The sequence below is a fragment of the Teleopsis dalmanni genome, chromosome 2 (genome assembly GCF_002237135.1).
Source record: "Teleopsis dalmanni isolate 2A chromosome 2, ASM223713v2, whole genome shotgun sequence".
In the NCBI taxonomy this organism is placed as follows: Eukaryota; Metazoa; Arthropoda; class Insecta; order Diptera; family Diopsidae; genus Teleopsis; species Teleopsis dalmanni.
In genome coordinates this window covers 144,693,459-144,716,033 of record NC_051847.1, presented here as the reverse complement: position 1 = coordinate 144,716,033, position 22,575 = coordinate 144,693,459, and the positions used below count along the sequence as shown (strand labels likewise).

The window sequence follows — 22,575 nt, the reverse complement described above, 5'->3', positions numbered from 1 at the left end:
AAAATGTTCTAAGTCTAATGGATCCATTGTTGTGAAATGTTAGTGCATTTAATGATCCAAACTAAAATCTGTTAAAAATAAATAAATAATATAATCACATAACATATGTTTTATATGTTTCCCATTTCTCTAGACTCGTTGCAGTGCTCATATAAGTTCTTTAAATAAGAGTTGTCAAAACTAGGAAAATATAAAAATGTCAAAGAATTAATTACAAATTAAACCACCTTCACTTAACGCATGTATGCAGTCAATACTCATCTACTTCAAACATATACCTCTATAAAAATATTCTCAACGTTTAAAATTGTTCAAGAAATATATGCAATATATAGTAGAGACTCGGGATCTGATAATTTTTCCACAAATAAACGTACTTTTGGCGTTTAATAATAAAACTAATACAAATTTATAAAGTATAATTAAATATAATTCAATTTAAAATTTAAATGTAAGCAAATTTAAATTGCATATTTATAGGAGCAGAAGCTTATATCCTGGAAGAAAGTAATTTTTAGGTCTAGGAATATATAACATTTCTATTAGGATTAAAAATTTTAATCCTTATAAATTTTCTTCTTCAATTAACATTTTAATATTGTAGAAAAATATAGGAATATTCTACATAGACTTTCTTAGAAACAAAAATGTATTTTCTTTAACTGTAAAACATCCAAAAATGGATAAAAAAATTTGTAAGTTTTTAAATTTTAACTTTTATTATGCAGAGAAAACGCCGTAAGAAGTGAAAAAAAAATGTCTTGCGGATGTCATGTCTCTCAGATGAGAAAATTATGATGACCAAAAAACCCTCGATAAACATGTCACTAAAACGGTGGCACAAATGTACAGTCACTATACTTATATACCCATTTTTAGCAAACTTCAGGACTCTTAATAAATTATATCAGAGAAATTTTAATTTTTTTTTAAATGTTATATACACTGGGTATTTAGTGTAATACCACTTGATTCCTAGCTGTCAGATTTTGTCGGACATTTACTGTCTCTAAAATCCTTGCAGGATTTTAGTCGAGAGCTTTAATGACTGCCTGAATGTCTGACATGTCTAGACTTTTTTACGTGATTACCTGCTTTATTGACTCAACACTACGGTATTCTAAAGACACGTATTAAGATAATGCGCCGATAGATGACCCATTGGAATTCCAAAAAATTCTGCCGGTTGCAATTGAATTATGTATTTCGTATAACTTTCCCCTTGGTAAAGAGTGGGGCCCATCAAACGTCCCATGATTTTTGGGTCACAGTATCCGGTATAAAAGCGTTAAGTCAAGCTGAATGAAAGTAAGTAAATACCACCATTTTTCCCGCATAAATTCGGATTTTAACCACAACCACCTCGACACTGTCAACCTTAATTAGTCAGAACAGCAGGCAATGAACCTACACATCTCCGGTTGGGTGACGTAAGTGAAAATTCACTCACTACCATTTACATTTCAAGCAGTGTCGGATGGTGGAGTGGGATTTTATTCAACAGTTATTCCTTACCTCGAGAATACTCTTACCGCTGACCATGTTTGACGTGAGGATTATCATCCTTTGTCGTAAAAGAAATAAACAATTTGACTTGACTTGATAAATATTTTGTCGAATTTAGCTGTTTCGTCGTTCAAATTGAAACAATAAACTCAGGCAGTGAGGATAAAACTTTTAACTTTTAGCTGCTAATAGCTAATAAACTTAGCTCTAAATTTAAGTCTTAATGTAATGAATATCAACATTTGACGTGTTAAAAAACCCTTATCGTTGAGTACCTGAATTTATTAAAAGTGAATAAATTCTAAAAGATCTATTCAAAGTATACTTAGCAGTGGTGGATTTTCCGATAGAAATAGACAATAATATTTAAAAATTATACAGTAGGTCTAGGTCGCTAGCGAACTATTACATAGTTTACGATTATAACTCATGTAGTATCCACATAGTCAATCAAATATTTCATTTAAATCCTCTCCAAATTACTTTACAAGGACAGTAGCAAATTTTAAAATGCCAATGTAATTATTTCCAATACTTTAATTAAAACTAATTGATTTTTCTTACTGAATATTTATATAAAACAATTTTACATTAAAAAAAATTATTCAATATAAACTAATTTACATATACATACAATACAAATATTTAATAATATTACAAATTGACAAATGAGTATTTTTTATATATCATTTACTGGTATTGCTGTAAATTGACTGAATTAGTTGCGAATTAAACAATTTTTCAGTTACAACAATTTTTAAATATTAAAAACAAATTCTAAAACTAAAATTGCAACATTATTTTACTTTATTAAACAAGGATTTTGGGAATCTTCAACAACTTTCCCCTCCAACATACGATATAGTATGCGTCCAATTTCACAAGTCTTAAATATCAGCAGGCAGTGTGATTAGCAAAAATCTTCGTTGTTTGATAAAATTATTATTATCATATGTATTTACAATTGGTTTTTTGTTTTCTAATTTAATTTAATTAATTTAATTTAAAAAAAAGTAAAATATTGTTTATATTTTTAGTTGTGAAATTAAAGGCAGTTTTGAGTATAAAAGTTACGAGTACATCAGTTTTACATAGGCAGTTGAATAGTTTCAAGTTATAGTTTTGTGACATTAAACTAAAGAACTAATATATTATAAATTATATTATATAAAATAATATCAAATAAAAAACAAACAAAAAAAAAAATGTAATTTTAAATATCTAACAATAAACAAAATAGTTAATTTCATTTGAGTTATATTACAGACGTCCAGTATTAGTCGTATTGTTGCCCCATGAAACTTGTGGATTTGTATTTCGCGTCGTTAACCTCAAAGAATTTCCATCATCATCGTCGAGTACATGTTCGTAGCCTTGATTTATTGTGCCTCCACCGTTGGAACCATAGATTTGCTAAAAATAATATAACAATTTACATTAAATTTGAATATAAAGAACTATATATTACAAAATTAATGAAAAAGTTGGAACTAAAATGATCTATACGTACATTAACTAATATTAGTATAAAATGATAGTGGGGAAGGTTAAAATTATTTCGGTTTTATTGTGTTATTACAAATGAATTTTGAAAAAATATTTGTGATATATAATAAATTAGTGGTACTACTACTACTTAGAAACACACCTCTCCATGTCCACCATTTACATTGAATACATCTTTGATGCTTATACCAGCTGTAGATGTACGTCCACTGCGTTGATTTGGTATGCCGCCATTGTTATTAATCTATAAAAACACATTTTATTTATATATATATTATAATAATATTTATAATACACAGCTTACCACTGTAGTTGTTGTTATTCCATACTCATTCTTTGCACCTAGAGTCTGCATTGCAGATTTTCGACGTTCGGCCATAACAGAATTCTTACGTACTTCTAAAGCACGTATTGTTTCTGCTCGCATAGTCATACGTCTGGTTAAAATTGGTGTAGCTGTAAATAAATAGAGTAAGGTTAGTTATAATGGTAATACTTGGGATCTATTTTGGACTAGTGGCTCATTTTATTATATAACTATTAAAGGCTGTAAAACTACTATGAATATTTAATAAAATATAGACATGGCTATGATCTTTATAGATCTCTATATCTTTATAGACTCTATAGAATTGTAGGTAATTCTGTGTTACCTACGCTATGTTGGACAATGACAAAATAGATATGAAGAACTTTTTTATCTTCCTTGCAGCTGTTGCAAAAGTTATTAAAGGGAATAATCAATTTACTGGTACGTTTACATAACTAGTAACCTACTAATGTCATTATAAAACTAGTGTACTTCTTAACGAAATTTTTAGATTTTTGCGATTTGCATGCATATGTTCATCCTTCCCATCATGTATATTAAATAGTTATATACTTTATATAAAATATATATATACTACATATATAAATATTAAAGTATATTTCTATAGAATCGTCTGAATAACTTATTATCAGAATTCAAAGGAGTTCTTATTACGGTGGGGTGTCTAAATGATCACAGACACTATAGAGCAAAAGTACTAACTCGCGTTTGATTAAGCAGAGTAGAAAAAGACTTAAATTAAATATGTTTTTATGAGAAACTAAATCAAAAATTTTTTTTTCAGTTTTTTAGTTCTAGTTTTTCCAGTTTTTCTTGGTTCTAGCATGTAAGGAAAATAAACTATTTTGCCTTTATTTATAATTAACAGTAGTCATTACATTCATCGAAAATATTTTTAGAAAATGAATACATTTCATTGCTGATTACTTGATTATTCTTTGATATGGTGTAACAGATCTATTAATATATCTTAGAAGATAATGCTCATTTGTATAAACAGAAAGTATTCAATATTATTATAATAATATTATAAAAATCACCAAAATAGATTTATTCAAATCTGTAAGTCTAAATATTAGAAAAATATTGTAACTTGTATTATCAACAAATCTATCGTTAAATCTTTATTAGGTAACTTTATATTAAAACTTTATATTCTATTTTATTTACAACTTTCTATTTACAAATTGATTAAATTTCATTAAAAGTGTGGTGCCATGAATTCATTATCATACTAATTGACTCACTAGCCATAAGTAACTAAATATAGAATAAATTTAGATTTCTAAAAAGTGAGTTGACTTATCCTACGAAAAAGGGTTTCAATTATAAATAAATAAATATTCTGTATTTCAAGTAATTCCTCATGAATTTTATTTATTTTTTTTACCTGGATTATTTTCATCTGCTGTCAACTTGAGGAATCTCTTTTTAAACGCCACATCTAGTGTTCCAATTTGTCTACGCGGTTGTCTTGCTTTTTCTAAGTTTTGTATTGTCCGACGACGTGCTATACGATCAGGTCCGCTACCGGAATCGTTGTCATAGTCACCATCTATACCTTGCAGTCGTTGTAAGTTTTTAACTATTTCCACCGCATGCTATTTATACAAATAATAAAATATATAGTATATGTTACTCATATTAATAATACATATTAAATAAATAATATAAATATTTTATATAAATTTATTTTATATAAATATTTAATATCAATTTTTTTTAACAACACAATAATAAAGAGCTAATATGATAACACTAAAGAGCTTCATCTGATAAAGTGGTGATAAGATAATTATAGTAACACTCTCGAAAGTATTGTAATTCTTTATTTTTATGCATAGATAAAAAAATGTATTTTTGGAAAAATAAATAAAGATAAAAAATAAAGATTTTATTCAATATCTCTCATAAATACAGATTATATATAAAAGGTATGAAAAGAACAATAAATATATATTCATGTTATATTATAAAATCCTTGGAGAGAAAAAAATTAAATTTTAACTATAAACTTATTTTTTATAATTAGAAAGAGTTTTCATTTATTTGTTTTAAAATTATATATTAAATATAGTGAATATCAAATTATATTATAGATATATATAGATGCAATACAACTTGAAAATGTATATTTTATAAATTTTAAACCAAGAACTTTTTTGATTCATTCACTGATTCATATTATTAAATATTCATATTATTTATATTAGATTTAAAATATTTTATTATTTTATTTATTCATTAAATTTAATATTTTTTTATTCATTTTTTTAATTTCTTTTTATATATTAATTTCTTTTAATTTTTAATGTTTTTTTTTTTAGATTTTGAAGCGATTAAAAGATATGCATTACTGGACTTTTTCCTCATTTTCTATTCTATATGAAATTAAATATTAATTATTTATATACTCACCTTATCTATCAGTGCGTCCTGTGATAAATCTTCAGATTTCTTTTTGCATAAATTTAACTCGGTTGAAGCTAATATGTGTGATATGGTGCCGAAACGATGGAACATCATGGCTACGAACTGTATTATCAAAATTAATGCAAAGAAAAACACAAACACTAGACCAATCGGTTCCAATTGCAGATATTCTTTAGAGATGTGAACCTAAAAATGTTGCCAGGAAAAGGTAAATGTAGTTATTAATATATGTTTTCATAATTTATAATGATATATCATGTTAAGTTAGTTACATTATTGTATTAAATAATATGAACACGGTTTTACCCAGTTCCTGGTTGATAGTAAGAAGAAACAACTTATGTGCTATGTGTGGGCATGTGACGTATGAAAACTTCTTTTGTATAGTTTATAAAGTGTTAACACTGAGTTAATGTATTTTTAGGATTGACTTATAATGCTCAGTTTATATATGAAAACTGATTTTAATGTACTTGTGAAACGCATAGATAGGCTCAATGCTGTTTGTGAAAGTGGGTTCTGGTATCAACTGGAGAAATTTGAAATGTCTTACATTATTGTGCTTGCTTTGTTTTGGAGTAAGATAGAGAAGTTATAGAGAATTAGCATGTAGTTAAGTGAATATGTATAAATACCTAATTAAAAGTAATCTTTTAATAGTATTTATAGCAATAGATATATGTATATATATAAATTGCTTAGTTTGATTTGAGAACGTTGCAGTATTTCAGATGTTTTTGGAACTATTTATTTTATAAATCGATATTTGTAGTTTTTAATATCTGTTAACAAAATTAATAAAATAAAAGAATAAGTTTTGAAAAATTATCAACAACCTTTTTATACAACTACTAGAAAAATTGGGTGCTTGTGTTCAGTTAGCACCTGAAATATTATAAGACATTATTACAGTCTCATATAGGAGTTCAGAATAACTAAGTGAGTTATTTGATATTATTATTTTTTATTATTCATACTTGTATAATAAAATCAAAAATATTGCAATTTTCAAATGAATTTGATTTATTTACGTTTTCCAACTTCTTCTTCTTCTTAGTCGATTTACGAGCAGATCTATTATATTATATATATATATTATAGTAAAAAATAAATAATAAATTAAACTCAAGTCGCAATAGAATCGTATTTGCAGAAGCGTGAAGAATATAGCTATATAACATACTATTGGTGGCTTACTTTACTATTGTGAGAATTCTATTCATCTATTCGGAATAATTATTATATATAACATTTATTACTTTTAAAAATATGTATAATTTAAATTGAATTAATATATAGTAGCTTTTAAAATTGAAATAAGTGTTTAGTATTGTGAAATCTTGTCACAGTACATATTAAATTTAATAGAAAAAATTTCCTATTTAAAAATATCGATACAATCTTTGGAGTATTAAACAGCGCTTTAGGTCTCCCTGGAATCAAAATAATAACAATACTACTATCAAATTAAAAAAAAATCGAGATAAAATATTATTTTCCAAAATATGTCAATATTGCACATTTGTATACCGACAATAGTTAATAAGTTTTGATATACCGAGTTTTCGGAATAAGAATATTTTTTCTGACTTTAATAATTTGAATATTTTTTCCGAAAATAGTTAATACGCATTGATATCTAGTTTTCGAAATAAGAATGTTAATATGAATATTTTTTCCAAAAATATATTGATATACCGAGATATTGGAATAAGAATATTTTTTCTGAGTTCAATAATTGGAATATTTTTCCGAAAATAGTTAATAAGTATTGATATACCGAGTTTTCGGAATAAGAATATTTTTTTCTGACTTTAATAATTTGAATATTTTTTCCGAAAATAGTTAATACGCATTGATATATCCAAAAATATATTGATATATCGAGTTTTTAGAATAAGAATATTTTTTCTGAGTTCAATAATTCGAATATTTTTCCGAAAATAGTTAATAAGTATGGATATACCGAGTTTTCGGAACAAGAATGTTTTTTACGAGTTCAATAAGTTGAAAGTCTACTAGGGATATTTAGATCGGTATTCGTCTAAGCGGTAACACAATAATTTTACAAATACTAATAATACGTTAAAGTCTTCCAATTACCGATTTATCGACTTTGGCCTGAATACCCTTACAGCTTAACTAAAACTATAATTTAAAATAATTCTACAAAGCGAGCACAATTATAAAAAGCTGTGTGAACTAATAAATTAATAATATTTTCATTCTTCAGTGCAATTATACATAAATATACTTTTTAATATTGTACATATGTATATAATTAACAGTTCTGCTGTTGTAAATAAGGTGTCACATTGTGTTTCATAAAAATCTTATCTATCATTATTTATATATAATATTACCAAGATTTGAACCCTTTAAAAAAATTATTAAATGTCCTTAATGCTTTATGCTTTCCATAGGCACGATATAAGCATTTTGACTATATGTGAAATGAAATTCATTTAGTATTTATGATTCACAGTTCACCAAAGAAATATAATGATGTTTTGTAAAAATGTTTGTAATGTATTTGTATGAGAATTCAGCATTCGTTGTGATTTTTTTCCTCTTTTAAAAATAATTTTTTTCCCTGTATTTACAACTAAACAAACATTTATTCTTAAATGACATATACCAGTTTCAAAAATAAAAATTACTTTAAACCATTTTTTTAACCATAATTATTTCCTATTTGTGTATGCAATGGAAGACCCGTTAACTAAAAACTTTAAATTTTAATATACATATAATTAAATAGTCTCTAGGGATTTTTATACAATCGTTAAACCATCTATTGTATAAAAATAACCCTAAGACGTAATAATTTTTTTGATTTACATCTGAATTTAATGAGCGCCGCAGTAGTTACTATCACATCTGCTAGAAAATATGTACACATCCATCACCAAAATTATTATTAAGAACCCTAAACGGATTTACTTAAATCCTTTTGAATAAAGGTTTTTGGTTTTTACACAGAATAAGAGAGCATATTTAAACATTATCCAATACAAAGAGAAATAAAATATCGACCTATTAGACATCAACATAAAATCTTTACTTTAACTAATGAAAGCTATCAGTGGCAACACGTCTGTCTAATGGAATCGAATTCACATAGAGCTTAAGAAATGGGCAATAGTAATGGCACAGAAAATAGTAATGGCACGGACTGTATAAAACTTGGGTTGATAGACATTTATTAAATCCGGTACACATTTTCACATTTAAGGAAATGAGAACTTTTAGTAAATCGATAGCTAAGGGTAAGGAGACTTTTATTAGAACTGGTGCACATTTACACATTTAAGGAAGTGAGAACTTTTAGTAAATCGATAACTTCTGGAGAATGTCAGGCAGGAACAGAGCATATGAACAAATTTTCCTTCTCTGACAACTTTGACAGTTCTCTTACACATTTAAGGAAGGAAGTGAGAACTTTTAGTGAATCGATAACTTGTGGAGAGTGTCAGACAGTGACAGAGAAAATAAACAAATTTTTTCTTCTCCCTCTCTGACAACTTTGACAATATTCTTTAAAGTGTGTCTTAATAGCATGTCTATGAAAGACTTTAAGAAGCTTACAAGTTATATTTGATTTGATGTTTACACGCTTGATGTTTAGATCAATATTAAAAAATTTTTCATGATTTACTTAACATATCGGAAGACCTATAAGTTATGTCGCTGTAAAGAATGAACCTATTTGAGGACTGGAATAAATCTGTTACGAAATATTGAATATGTCGAAATGACATGAAAGTTACTTTATATGTTTGTACCATACAGAAATCTTTAAGATATCGTTAAGAGGGCTTAACATAAAACATAAATTTAACATATATTTTCATATATTTAAATGAAAATAAATATGTATATTTCAATCACTAAAAGTTTCAGAGTGTTTCTCATATTGCGAGAGATTTGGACCAAATATTATTTGTACATATGTTATTTAAAATAATCACAGTTCTATACTTTTAAAAATTAGTTTATTTGATCCAGCGGTGGATTCTTTGGTGACACCTTGATTTGATTATGTAGTAATAATTTTAGTTTAAGATAAAGTGATTGAAATTTAATTGAATTAATTTAAAATTGATAGATCAGTTAAATAAAATATATGTATTGTATCCACATTTGCACTGTTACTACCTGAGTCACGCTTATTGAAGTTTTACCAGTTGAAGACTATATTGTCTTCAACTTTTCTCTTCTATTCTATGAAAAAATATTTAAATCATTTATATATTTAAAATTAATTTAAGAGTTAAATATTAATTAATTATTAATTTAATTTAGGAATTAAATATTTATTTAATTAATATTATTAAGCAAATAACAGAGAGTATACCGGTACTACTCCAAAAAATTAAATTATTTTAAAATGAATCAAATAGTTTAAGTAATTCTATTAATTTTCAGAACGACATTTTTAACTTGACCCGATCTATTTAATCGTTAGCACAAAGTTAACTAATATTGAGGAAATACCTACATGCTCTATGTGTTATATTAATATCTCGTTATTCAAATGGATATAACCTATTAAATCAAACGAATGTGAATCTGAGTAGCACTTGTAGGTGTACAAAATTTATATAAGCGATACGAAAAAAATGAAACTTCTACATTAAAGTCTATTTTTCTTGGTATTAGCAGAGTTGCAATAGTAATACACTAAGACCATTATCTAAGTATTTACTATTATAATAGGTTAATAATAAGATACATTATCGTAAATGTTTCCGTATATGTCTTATTGTATATTTTAATTAAATCTTATTTCTGTCTTTGAAAGAAACAAACTTTTAACGAATTTAATCCAATCTATATTTTTCTTCTTCAATCTGAGCAATTTTAGAGAAGTGTTGCTGTTGTGTTTATTGCAGAAGTAAATAGAGAAGTACAGAGCAGTAAGTAGATATGTGATTAGAGGGGGGAAATTAGAACAAAGTACACGAAATTAATTTAGATTAAATACCAAAAATGATAAAATTTAGAGAAAAAAAAAATAAAAGTTAAACAAAAATGATTAAAACCAGATTTGTGAGTAGTTAGAAACACGTAAAAAACCAAAAATAACAACAATTTAAACAAAACAAAAAACAATGAACAAGAATATTAATAAATTTTGTTTGTTTGAACAAATAATAAAAACCTCAGCTGTCTCTTCAATGTACGTTATGTTTGTTTTGACTCCCAATGGCCAAACAATATGCAATTTGTCCTTGTTGAGTTGTAACAAGAATACAATTAATACGAATAAAGCGTTGGCCATGAAAAATGCGAAGACCGACTTATTCCTTAGTTCAATCAGATCGGCTGCAATCCGTTCCTGATTGTTTACATATACACAATGTCGGATTCATGTTTTTCGTTAACATGGTTTTCGAATATAATTTTTAATTATTTAGCACAGCACATCACCGCACAAAGCATTTTATAATCATTTTCAATATAATTTTTTTAAAAAAATATATAAAAGAAAAAAAAGAAAAATATGTTAGTAAAGTATACACTGGGATCTCCGCAAGAAGGCGTCAAAACTTCTCTTATAAATTTATACCTAAAATTATATCTTAACTTATACTTAAAGCTATACTTAAAATTATACCTAAAATTTTGACGTCATCCCCGTGATCCCTTACAAAATTTACCTCTTGTGTGGATTCATCATAAGTTATGTTCGTGCGCACCCCAAATGGCCATTTCACATGAATATTATCTTTGTTCAATTGCAAAAGGAATACAATTAAAACGAACAATGCATTTATCATGAAAAATGCAAATACAGAAGAGTCACGCAATTCTTTAAGATCTTTAGCAATTCTAGCCTAAAATTTAATTTTTTTATTAATATAAACAATTTTAATTTTATAACAATATGGCAACACTACTAGTTTGGGTCAAATGTTACTGCTAAATAAAAAAATTTATAGTAATTAAATATGGCAACATCGCACGTACGTTTTATAATCCACTTTTGTAATTTTCAAAAGTATAACGTATACTTTAACTTACCTGTTCCACAGGATCATTATCAATTGGATAAAGATACTTGTCTATAAGGTCTTTCCAGAATTGCAATTCAGCGCTTGATAGAAAATCTACTTCACCCTTACGCAAATCGGCATCTTCTATCCAATAAGGATTGGTAAGGAAGTCACGTTCTTGTTTGGGTTCTGCTGAAGTATCTGAATCTGATTCTTCCGACTCATCACCTGATTTTTCTGCTACAGAGGACAATAAATGATGATCTTTAGATCCGCTTGATGTAGTGCGTCTCCGTCCATGGCGTGTATGTTGTCCATGTGGATCTATGGCATGCTCTAAAGTTTCTAAACGTGATTTAATTGTGTCCAAAGATTCGGCTATTGCAGTTAATTGCGCTTTCTCATCACTTGTTTTGCCATGCGTACATAATATACAACGAAATAGTCCAGCAAGCGATATCTCTACTGATCCTTCCTCGTCAGCATTATTACCTATGCCACCTTGCAGAAAACCGAGCATACTTTTTTGTTTAACACGTTTAGCAGCTTCTTCTGCTGCTTTCTTCTCAGCTTCCATTTCCTTCTTCGTTTTCTTTGCTACAACTTCACGGGTCCCCCAAGTGACGACGTTTAAGTTAATGATAGAATACAGAATGAGTAGCAAATACATGGAAGGTATCGAGAGCAAATATATTAAACCACATGTTATGCACCAAAACTCTTGCGGATGCAAGCACGCCGCTATGAAAAATGACCCCGTCATAGCTATTAAGAATATCGCAGATGGTGAACCAATGCCGTCCTCACCCAACTGCAATGCCGTACCGACTATAACAGCCATCATGATAAGCGCATAAGCTGTCGAAAGCACTTGTGCTACAAACAGTTGTATATTAGATTTACACGTAAAGCAAACAAACATAAAACCCAGTATAGGCACAATATTATAGTGAAACGATGTCCAATTATCAATACGAAAAGCAGCGACAAAAGCACCCACCAACATAAGAAAGATCGTGCCTGGACCAAGTATAGTACCACCCATTAACATCATTTGATAGAAAATATACAACAACGATATGTTGTCATTAATTTTAATAGTACGTTTAGCATCACCGAGTAAATCCATAATATTGGCTATAGTTGAAGGTACCCAACGACGACGTTGATTATAGAATTCATTGAAACCTTCAGGACAATGTGTGTAGGCATCCGATGCAGCTGAGTATTCAACACGATAACCTCTTTGCAATAATAGCGTACAAAGCCAACGATCTTCACCCTGATCATATTGCACATAATGCCTAGCTTCATCGGAACGTGTAGTATATTTTTTCATAACATTGTCATCCATTAAACCTTTACCACGAAAGAGTGAAAAACAACCAGGACTACAAAGTACACAGCCAATCATATGTTCGGTAGCTTTTTGCAGCCAATGACCAATAGCGTATTCAAAAAGTTGATACCATACCATAGGACCTGAACCAACTGGATGTATACGTCCACAAGCTGCACCTAGATTTTTATTCTTTTTCATTAAATCCACGAGCAATGTTACAGCAGCGGGCTTGAAATCAATATCACCATCGAGGGTTAACAAGTAAGTATTCTCTGCAATTACATCTTTACGATCCACTGATATTGGCAATTCCATTAGACGATGTCCCAACAAATAGTACATGTACATTACTTGTGACCAACGTTTACGATGACGTATGCGATCTTTGTCTTTTAAATGTGTAATAAATTTGGTTTTGCCAGGTAAAGTCCAAACCAAGCGACCACCGTAAGGTGCGGGATATTTTTTAGGTGGTCGTAGACGTATTGTGGTTTGATGAATTTCAGAGGCGGCTTCATCCATAGTCGCTACAAGTAATTTGACGAAGCGATTTACTTGTATATCGTCGTCATTATGATCCGAAATTTCGAAAGCGTCATCAAAGAAAATATGTGCTAAACAAAAAACCAATAAATTACTAAGGAGTGTAATAAATTTTAAATAAATAAAATAAAAAATGTAACCAATTACATACATAATGTAATATAGTTTTAGGATATATTTACTAAGTAAACTGCTTACTTTCAAATTCATAATAATCTGGATCCACTATACGCAAGTACTTTTGGGCTACTCTTCTAGCACATTGATCTTCATCCATACGCATAATACTCTTCAAGAACTCCATCATTTCATCTTTAGTTTCATGCCACATAGTAGCACAAGCATAAATTCTGGTTATATGATCAGAAGATTTGATTGTTGGTTTAGTGTGCATAGCTGAACCATCAGTATGCACAGATATGGTTTCATAATATTCATCACCCTTTTCTTTTTCAATTTCGGAGAGATCCTATAAAATATACATATATACCGTTAGAAGATAAGTTAAATGCAATAACAATAAATATTTTACCTCTGTTTTAACATCTGCTTGATCATCTCTACGACGATTCATTGCCATAGATTGATCAATAACCAAGGAAGAGTACATAGGTTTAACAAATAATTTTTCGGTTGTAGCTAAACGTTCGCATTTTGGTGTCCAAATATGCAGCGAAATCCAAGTTTGACTTAGTAACCACAGTATCCAAGCCCAGGCCATTTGTTGTGTAACAAAATCATTAAATCTAAAGTTTGATGGACTCGCAAAGAATAAATAGTCTGGTAATGTGTCATGGAAGAAACAGGGATCATCGATGCGTAAACCACAAGCAGCTATCAGCAGTGAAACAGTGATAGGTACTGTCAAACTGACTGGAAAGGCATAACTGAACCCTTGTATAAGAATTTTGCAAGCAAATTTTCCAAAGATATAACACATATAAGCACCAAAAATTTGTAAAAGTAATACATAAATGACCATATTGTGTGAGGCATCAATGTCGATGGTATCTATATTAGCTGCATCTAAAGTATCTGGTAGAACATTAGTCAAACTTGTTGCCAACTCGTCAACAGATATTTTATGTGGACCGAATGCATCACTATACATGCTAAATATATTTCCAGGCTCTTCACCTTGTACCCAATATATTAAAAGTACTAAGCAGAAAAACAGAAATATTTTCCAAATCGATATGAACATGTGACAGAAGTAGCGTGTATATTTTAGTTCTTCTTTAATATGTCCCATGGCGCGAATCAGTCTGAAAGGTGATTGAGGAGAAACGTAATTTTCCCACCATCCACATGACATCATTAAACACGCTACCGGTATAACCCATAATTCTCGACGATTCTCCAATAATGGCCAGATAACAAAACCAGTTACTTGTGCCGCTACAGCAGCCATATCTATAATAACTTTTACGGCCCGTTTGCCTTCTTTAGAAGTGCGTGATAATAATCCTAATATGCCAGGTATCACGCATAGACAATTCGTTAACATTGCGCCTTGTATAGCATCAATTTGTGGTAGTACAACAAACATAAGCAGTGCAGTGCCGAGTGCACTAAAACTCTCCATTAGTACGATGAATAGAAAATGACCAGTCTTTGGTACTTTGAAGGTTTTGAAAAAACAAATGCGTGCAGAACGTATAAGTGAACCGATTTCTGGTATCGCATAAGCTATCATTAGTGCCCATATCCATGCTATCCGCTCCTCCTCTGGCAGTTTAACGATGAAAGTCTTATCGCGACCCTGTAAAAGTATTTCGATATTATAATTATATTGGATCAATAGATGGGTGTTTTATGATTGTTGTACTCACCAAATCTTTATTGCAATATTCTATTTTTTTATCCTTACGTAATTGTGATGTCATAAATAAGACACAGCCTTTTGCTACCACCCCTCCCGTTAGTACTATTATAAATGTTAGTATGTAGGCAAATATTTTTAAAATTTTCACTGTAATTTCTAAACATTCTTGATTGGCAGTTGAACCAGTTTCGACTTTTATGGGTGGATCTCGAAATACATCCCAGCCTTTTGTTTCTTGTATAGTGCGTTGACTAAAATGGAAAAATATAAAGGAAATAATTAATATGCATTTAAATCTTTATAAAATATATTATTTAATAAAATAAATATTTATATTGTATTTAATATGCAACTAATATAATAATTGACGCTTTGTTTAGCATTAATTGTACAGAAATCAATTATCTATAGTATATTAAAAAATGCTATATATAACGTAGATTTGAATTTTATGTAAGTAGTAATAATTATTTATAAAAATGCAAGAAATTAAAAGCAATAAATAAAAATTTAATAATAATTACAGTTCATATGGCAGGTGATTGTCTTAAAAATTTCTTGTTTTATTGTTCATTACAATCTGGAGGTGAGGTTCATTAAAAATTGTAGAATAGTTTCCGGCATTTCAAAGCAATTTTAATTGGTGTTACACTTAAGCAAAAGTACAGTAATTATTTTTGAATGGACCACACCTTCACGGTGTGAAGAATTACGTAAAACGATCAAATCTATGTGGACTGAGGGTCATTTATTTTGTTCAAGAAATTGTTTCAGTTTTGATTAAAAAAATTATTTGAACAAAATTTTCTGAACTGTGAAAAAATTATTATATACAATTTTAACTCAAAATATTTATAACTTCATTATAAGATAGTAGTACCGATGTGAAAAACAATCTAAATTAACAATAAATTTCAATTAAAAATGGTATAAGCATTTTATTGAATATTATTATTAGAAATAGTTTCTTGTATAATGTGACCCCTTCAAAACTTAAATTAATCTAAAGTTAGTCTAAATAACGAAATATTCTTCGTTTTGAGTGATATTATACAACCACAATATAAGCCACTGAACTAGAATAGTTTTAAGGACAAAAAAATAAATTTCTACAGCATTTTCCATTATATGCATGGCATTCCCATACACGATGTGAAGATATCGTATATTATAATATTAGAAGATGTTAGTATATTAAGCTAATCACAATTATTGTAACGCATTGAAGAAGTGTGATATCTTATTCTTTACATATCTACAGAAGGCTTTTTCTTTTGTAAGCATATCACAAAAGAATAACTGTTATTTTTAAAATAGCATATGAAACAACAACACTGCTGGTTTATTTAGTCCAACCTTTTTGAAACCGCTTAAGTAATAAGCAGCTCAAATCGCATGGTAGTCAAGACTAAAAATTCGTCTATTGTGAACGTTTTTTAAAAATATATATGAAATTTTTTGTTAATTGGCAACGAATGATTTCGAAAGTAGTGCTTATTTTATTTGTTATTTTAAGACATGTTTACAAAAGAATAGGTCTAGAGTTATCCATTCTGTGTTTTTAAAAGCAAAAATAAATAAAATATACCTGTATTTGAAATTTCTATATTTTTTTAATATACATAGGTTTCTTGCCACTGGATGTGGTATATAACATCATTCAAATATCCTCTTCGGAATATCTTACATTACTGAATACTTTGGCGGTATTTTTTTGAAGATTTGTTGGCAGCTAACTGGCAATAGCTCTTTTATAACTTGAGAAATATTCGTTTTTAAAATGTCTAGAGGTAAACAGTATCTTTAGCACAACTCCACACAAAAAAAACGTCCGAAAAATTCCTTATTTAACAAAGACAAGATAGGATGTATTGAGCGACTTTTAATACCGGTTTTTCGAAGCCGTGCCAAACAATATTGGTAATCAACTGAATGAAACGACTGAAATTTCTGTTACAGTTTCGTCATTTTCTAAAAAGTCTGGGTCTATCACATCTTTGCACTGAATATTATACTGTACAATGGCTTATTATGGATGTGATGGTCTTTCTACAGTTATTTATGGTTTGTAATTGTTCCAGAAGATCCAAATGTTAAAGTATTGCTTATTGACACATCTATCAAGCCAAAAAAGAAATTCATTTATGAAATCATCACTATATTTGTAGTAAATTTATATAAATTGAATATTATTAGTCGACAGTTTTAAACATATATCACTGCATCAGTGCTACCAAATCAGAAACAGGAATTAGATAACCCCCACATTTTATGAAAAATAAAAATTTTATGAAATTTTTACCTCTTAGGGTGCAGTTTAATCTCTTACAAGCTTATGCTCGATACTTCATTTCGTATAAGTAAACCTTATAGAATAGTTTGTAAAATTCGTATTTTATTATTTTGCCAATATCAAAAGTATGTATCGACTATATAACGTATATTATATAAAAGATCTCCTTATTCAAAATTGAAGAGAGATTTCAACTAATTTACATTATGATTACGAACTTATACGAACATATTCTAGCCATCAACCCACTCCATTATTAAATATTCTTCACAAAATAATTTAGAGCATTAAAAAATTAAAGAATATGAGAATTATCATTTATTTACCTACAAAATTTTGTATAAATCTAAAATTTAATTTAAAAAGTCAATTTTTTACTTGGATATGTTTAACATATATCACTAAAACATTGCTGCTAAATTAAGATATCGATATGGATAACCCATATTGATTGAAAGGCAATATGAGACGAATCGCTTCTATTATCTGTATGATTATAAGTTTTTCAGTTTATCTGCTTATCTGTGTCTGTTATATGAAAACTAGTTTCTTAATTTTTGAGTAAATTTAGCTGGATTCTAAATTTAATCAGATATTTTTTTTTAATCTAGACGGTTTAAGGTGATAAATAGTTGAAATCTTTTAAAATTAATTATGTTGATAAAATGAAAGTAACATATGCTCTATAGTATCATCAAATAGACACACAGAATGAAAAGAAATATTTTCCGGTAATTATGTTGCAGTAAGATAACATATAAGTTATCTTACAAAAGACTTAAGAATATTTTACTATGTCTTTTAATTTTTTAAAATAAATTCCTTAAATGAATTAAAAACAACTTTTAGATAGTTTTTAGCAGGAATATTTTATTATTACTTTTAAAATTTTGATTTATGTTAGAAATACTCTGCATCACTATTAAGGTGGTCCAAATAATGGGTTCTCAACTATTTTTTTCTCAATATTAATTTATTGTAGATCCAGCTATGTTTATCTATTGATGTTTTATTATTCACATAAAAAATAATACAACCACAAACACGCATACACTATGTAAACAAAACAATCATTTTATAAGATTTGATTCTATATCTCCTGGTATATAATTTATTTATGTTTATAAAAAATTACAATAGCTATGCTAACCATCAACCATGAAGTAGCTATTGTATAAATGTTTTCTTTCCATATTTTTTCGTTACAAAGTAGCAATTTGCATAAATTTCAAGATGTCACCAACATCATTTTATTTACATAACTTGTGTGATTGTTTGATTAAACTTACCTTCCGCCATAAATATCTTGAGTTAATGGAGTGCTCTCATCATCTGTAAAATTGTCATCACTATCGCCCGTCCCTGGAGGTGCCAGAGGGCGATGCCTTATGGCAGACATCTCCCACAATTAAAAAATAAAGCTATTGCTGCCGCTGCTGCTATTTTTAAGCCAGTCTTGAATGAATTCGTCTTTATTCTTGGTTAATAAAATTATTGTATTTTCCTATAAAAGAAAATGAAACAAATAATTTTTAATGAAGTTGATATGAAAAAGAATTTAAAGTTAAAATTGTTTATACGAAAGGTATATTTCCGTAATATACCTGTGATGGTTATAGTTTGATACTTAAAGTGTGAGTATTTTAAAATTGTTATGTAAATCTATGATAATAGATATTTTATGCACTTACTTTTATAGCGCATAAAAATATTTTGTAAGAGATATTACTAAAATAAAATTACAGATAAATCATATCACTGTATTGTACAGATATTTTTACTTATTGCTTGTACTGCTAACATTCAAATAGATCATTTAGAAGTAACATAGCATGAAATTATCTGCCATGTTGCAATAAATTAAGTGGTATATCTTGCCATGTAAGATTCAGTAATCAGTAATCTCCATTTTAAACCACATCTCATTCTAACTTTACTACGAGTAGAGCTCTGATGAAGTGCATTGATTTCAGTTTGGGATTAACTTCAGAACTGGACATGTCTTAAATCATGTACTGATTCTTGTTTTTCTTTTTTGCCTAATGTAGTCATTTACATTGTGTAATATATTTCCATTATATATTAAATAAAATAAAAAGTTTTAGGTACAAAAAAAACTTTTCGTTTTATCTATACATGCCATTTTAATTTATTTTTCTTTTTATTTTAACACAGCATACAAAAGATACATTCGTTTGATATTATTAACAGGTATATTGTTGCTCCTTTGTGCAGTTTAAGAACTTAATTTAAAAAAGGGTTTCATAAGATACTTGTAATTTTAACAAAGCTGACCTTGTCTGCCTAGCTGGAAAGGAGTAAAGTCGTTGAACTGTAGAACATGTTAAATTGCAATAAGTTTAACTATGAAGTAGGCAAGAAGTTAGCAAAAATAACATTCTTTAGAAGTACTTTATACTTTATATATATGATTGTATAGGATTTACTTATTCATTCTCTAAACTGCAAAGCAAAGTTGATTACAGAAAATAATTGCTGCATCATATATATATGTACACACAAATAATTTAGTGGATATAATGAAAGGCTAGTAATTTTTTATAATACTGAGGATTACTATATCTCATCTGTATAACGCTATTCTGCAATTTCTCTTAAGTTTTGGTATCGAACAAGTACACAATTTGTAAGCTTTAAAACCAATTTCGTATTGTAAGTATTATCAAATTCAATTTAGTATCAATATCAATCATCAATAGACGTATATATAGAACCCTAGGACACATACATGCCATAAATTATCTTTTAAGGGGAATATATCTTTATAGGACGAAATACATATTTTAAAATATATTTTTAATTAAGTATTTTCTGATGGTTTTAAAAATTGCTGCTTAATTCCAATGTATAAAGCCAGGCGGCTATCACAATATTATCTATACGTTTTGTATAAATAGTATTCGAAACTTTTAATTTGCGAAACGTGGGTAAAGTATTTTCTTTTGTAAATTCTTTTATAACTTAGAAGTATTGTACTGTGCTATCATCCCTGATTTGTAACTATCTTTTTAAATATTCTAAAAGAATATTATGATGAAAACAAAATAACTTACCAAATTCATATAAGTCCTTTGAATAAAGTATAATAGTTGTTCTAGTATGCTTCTTATTCTTCCGTTCTGACTGGGAAGGAAACATACCTCTATTTCTTGGAGATTACCATCTGTGGTACACGTTTGGCTCCTAAGCGTTGAAAGTAGTGGGGACGGAGTCTATTGGTTTAAACCAAAAGAAGAAATATTTGCGAGTATAAGTCAAGAAAATTCAGTTTTTCATGGCAAAGTACAAGCAATTGAATTATATCTAAGAAAATATAAAGGCAAACCCATCAGGGGGAAAAATATATATGTATATTATCTCCGACAGCAAATCAACACTCCAAGTATTCCGCTCAAATCAAGTGACTTTAAAACAAGTGTGGAAAAGCCTTCAACTTCTTAAAGATCTTACTGAAAGGAACTGGGTACACTTAATATGAATTCCAAGACTCAGCGGATTTAAAGAAAATGAGAAAGTGGATAAACTAGTCAGAAAAGAGGCGGTCTCATATTATATTGGGGAAAAACCATTCTGCGGTCGTTCAGGGAGCTTTTTAAAGCACTGAATTAATGAATGACTGAAAAAAGAAACTTAGACTGATAGGGATAATGTAATTGCTTGGACATAAGCTAAAGAATGCACATAAGCTAAATCAATCAAAAGCCAAAACTAGAGAGCTATTATGGCATTGCGGAGTCAAAAAACATCTATCGAATTTAGGTATTACAAAGGATGATAGCTGCAGACTTTGTCACGAAGAAGAGGAAACAACAGAACACATTCTGTGTCACTGTAATAACTTGGAAAGTTAAAACTTGTATAAACAACCTTAACCTATTGTACGGCATTACATCGTTATGATATAATAAGTAAAGATCATTAACTACTTTCCAAAATAGGCTAAGGCATAATTTTTTTTTTTTTTAGCTTTGGTTACTGATCAAGGTTTAACCAGTGGAAAAAAGTGTTTTCAGTAAATAGAGGATGCTTGACGTAAGACTGCTACTAAACTTGCCTACCTAGAATAATATTAAGTGTAACTAACTGCATTTGAGTATTACTTTATTTAAGAGTTAAGATAATTAAGATAAAGATAAGATTTTATATTTTTAATTTCTTACGATAACACGGTAAACTCTTAATTTATCTCAATGACAGTTTCTTTTTTATTGCTCTTAATTATTACTATTTTTACTTTAGGTTTCATTTTTCACATCTTAAAGTAAATAAAATTCCGTTGAACTTCATAATTAATACTAACTTTTCACTTTCACATAAAAGTAAAAGTAAAATTTTTCAACTTCACACTTTAGCACTAATTTTTACCTACTGAGGCATTAGTAATTATCTTTTATAAAACAATAAGAAAAAAAGCTTAATTTATTTATGAAAATTTATATAAACTAAAAATGAAGACCAACTGACACAGACTCGTAAGTTGTCAGTAATGCGTAGATAGATCTAATCGCTACTTTGTTTCTAAATATCTTCTATCTTCTACTGAGTTTTGTGCATCAACCATAAAGTTATGTAAAATAAACTGCTATGGTAAAATAGTTAAGCGGTAACTGATATAAGCCACTGGGGCAACTTTTTACACATTTAAATCTAGCACTACATATAAACATAATTATATATATTTATATACATATATAATTTTTTTGTTTGTTTATAATATTTTTTATTTCAGTAGTGGTGATTATGATAATATTGCATTTTGTACTTGTAGGTATTGTT

General features: G+C 28.4%; 1 protein-coding gene across 3 annotated transcripts in view; it reads right to left on the bottom strand.

Annotated features, from left to right (window-relative positions):
- Positions 1 to 2,077: 2,077 nt before the first annotated feature.
- Positions 2,078 to 22,575, bottom strand: part of LOC119677788 (chitin synthase chs-2) — a 45,933-nt gene continuing 25,435 nt past the window's right edge. The window contains exons 1-11 of one of the 3 annotated variants that reach the window (XM_038089307.1): positions 19,068 to 19,177; positions 15,493 to 15,736; positions 14,193 to 15,422; positions 13,859 to 14,129; positions 11,804 to 13,731; positions 11,440 to 11,616; positions 5,762 to 5,962; positions 4,734 to 4,944; positions 3,317 to 3,468; positions 3,155 to 3,256; positions 2,078 to 2,919 (exon numbers count right to left, since the gene is read on the bottom strand). In XM_038089307.1, the coding sequence (XP_037945235.1) occupies positions 2,767 to 2,919; positions 3,155 to 3,256; positions 3,317 to 3,468; positions 4,734 to 4,944; positions 5,762 to 5,962; positions 11,440 to 11,616; positions 11,804 to 13,731; positions 13,859 to 14,129; positions 14,193 to 15,422; positions 15,493 to 15,736; positions 19,068 to 19,177 (4,779 nt within the window). In that variant the 3' untranslated portion in view covers positions 2,078 to 2,766. Of the gene's footprint in view, positions 2,920 to 3,154; positions 3,257 to 3,316; positions 3,469 to 4,733; positions 4,945 to 5,761; positions 5,963 to 10,940; positions 11,118 to 11,439; positions 11,617 to 11,803; positions 13,732 to 13,858; positions 14,130 to 14,192; positions 15,423 to 15,492; positions 15,737 to 19,067; positions 19,283 to 22,575 lie in introns of those variants that run through there. The other 2 variants (XM_038089306.1, XM_038089308.1) reach the window with 2 other exon arrangements.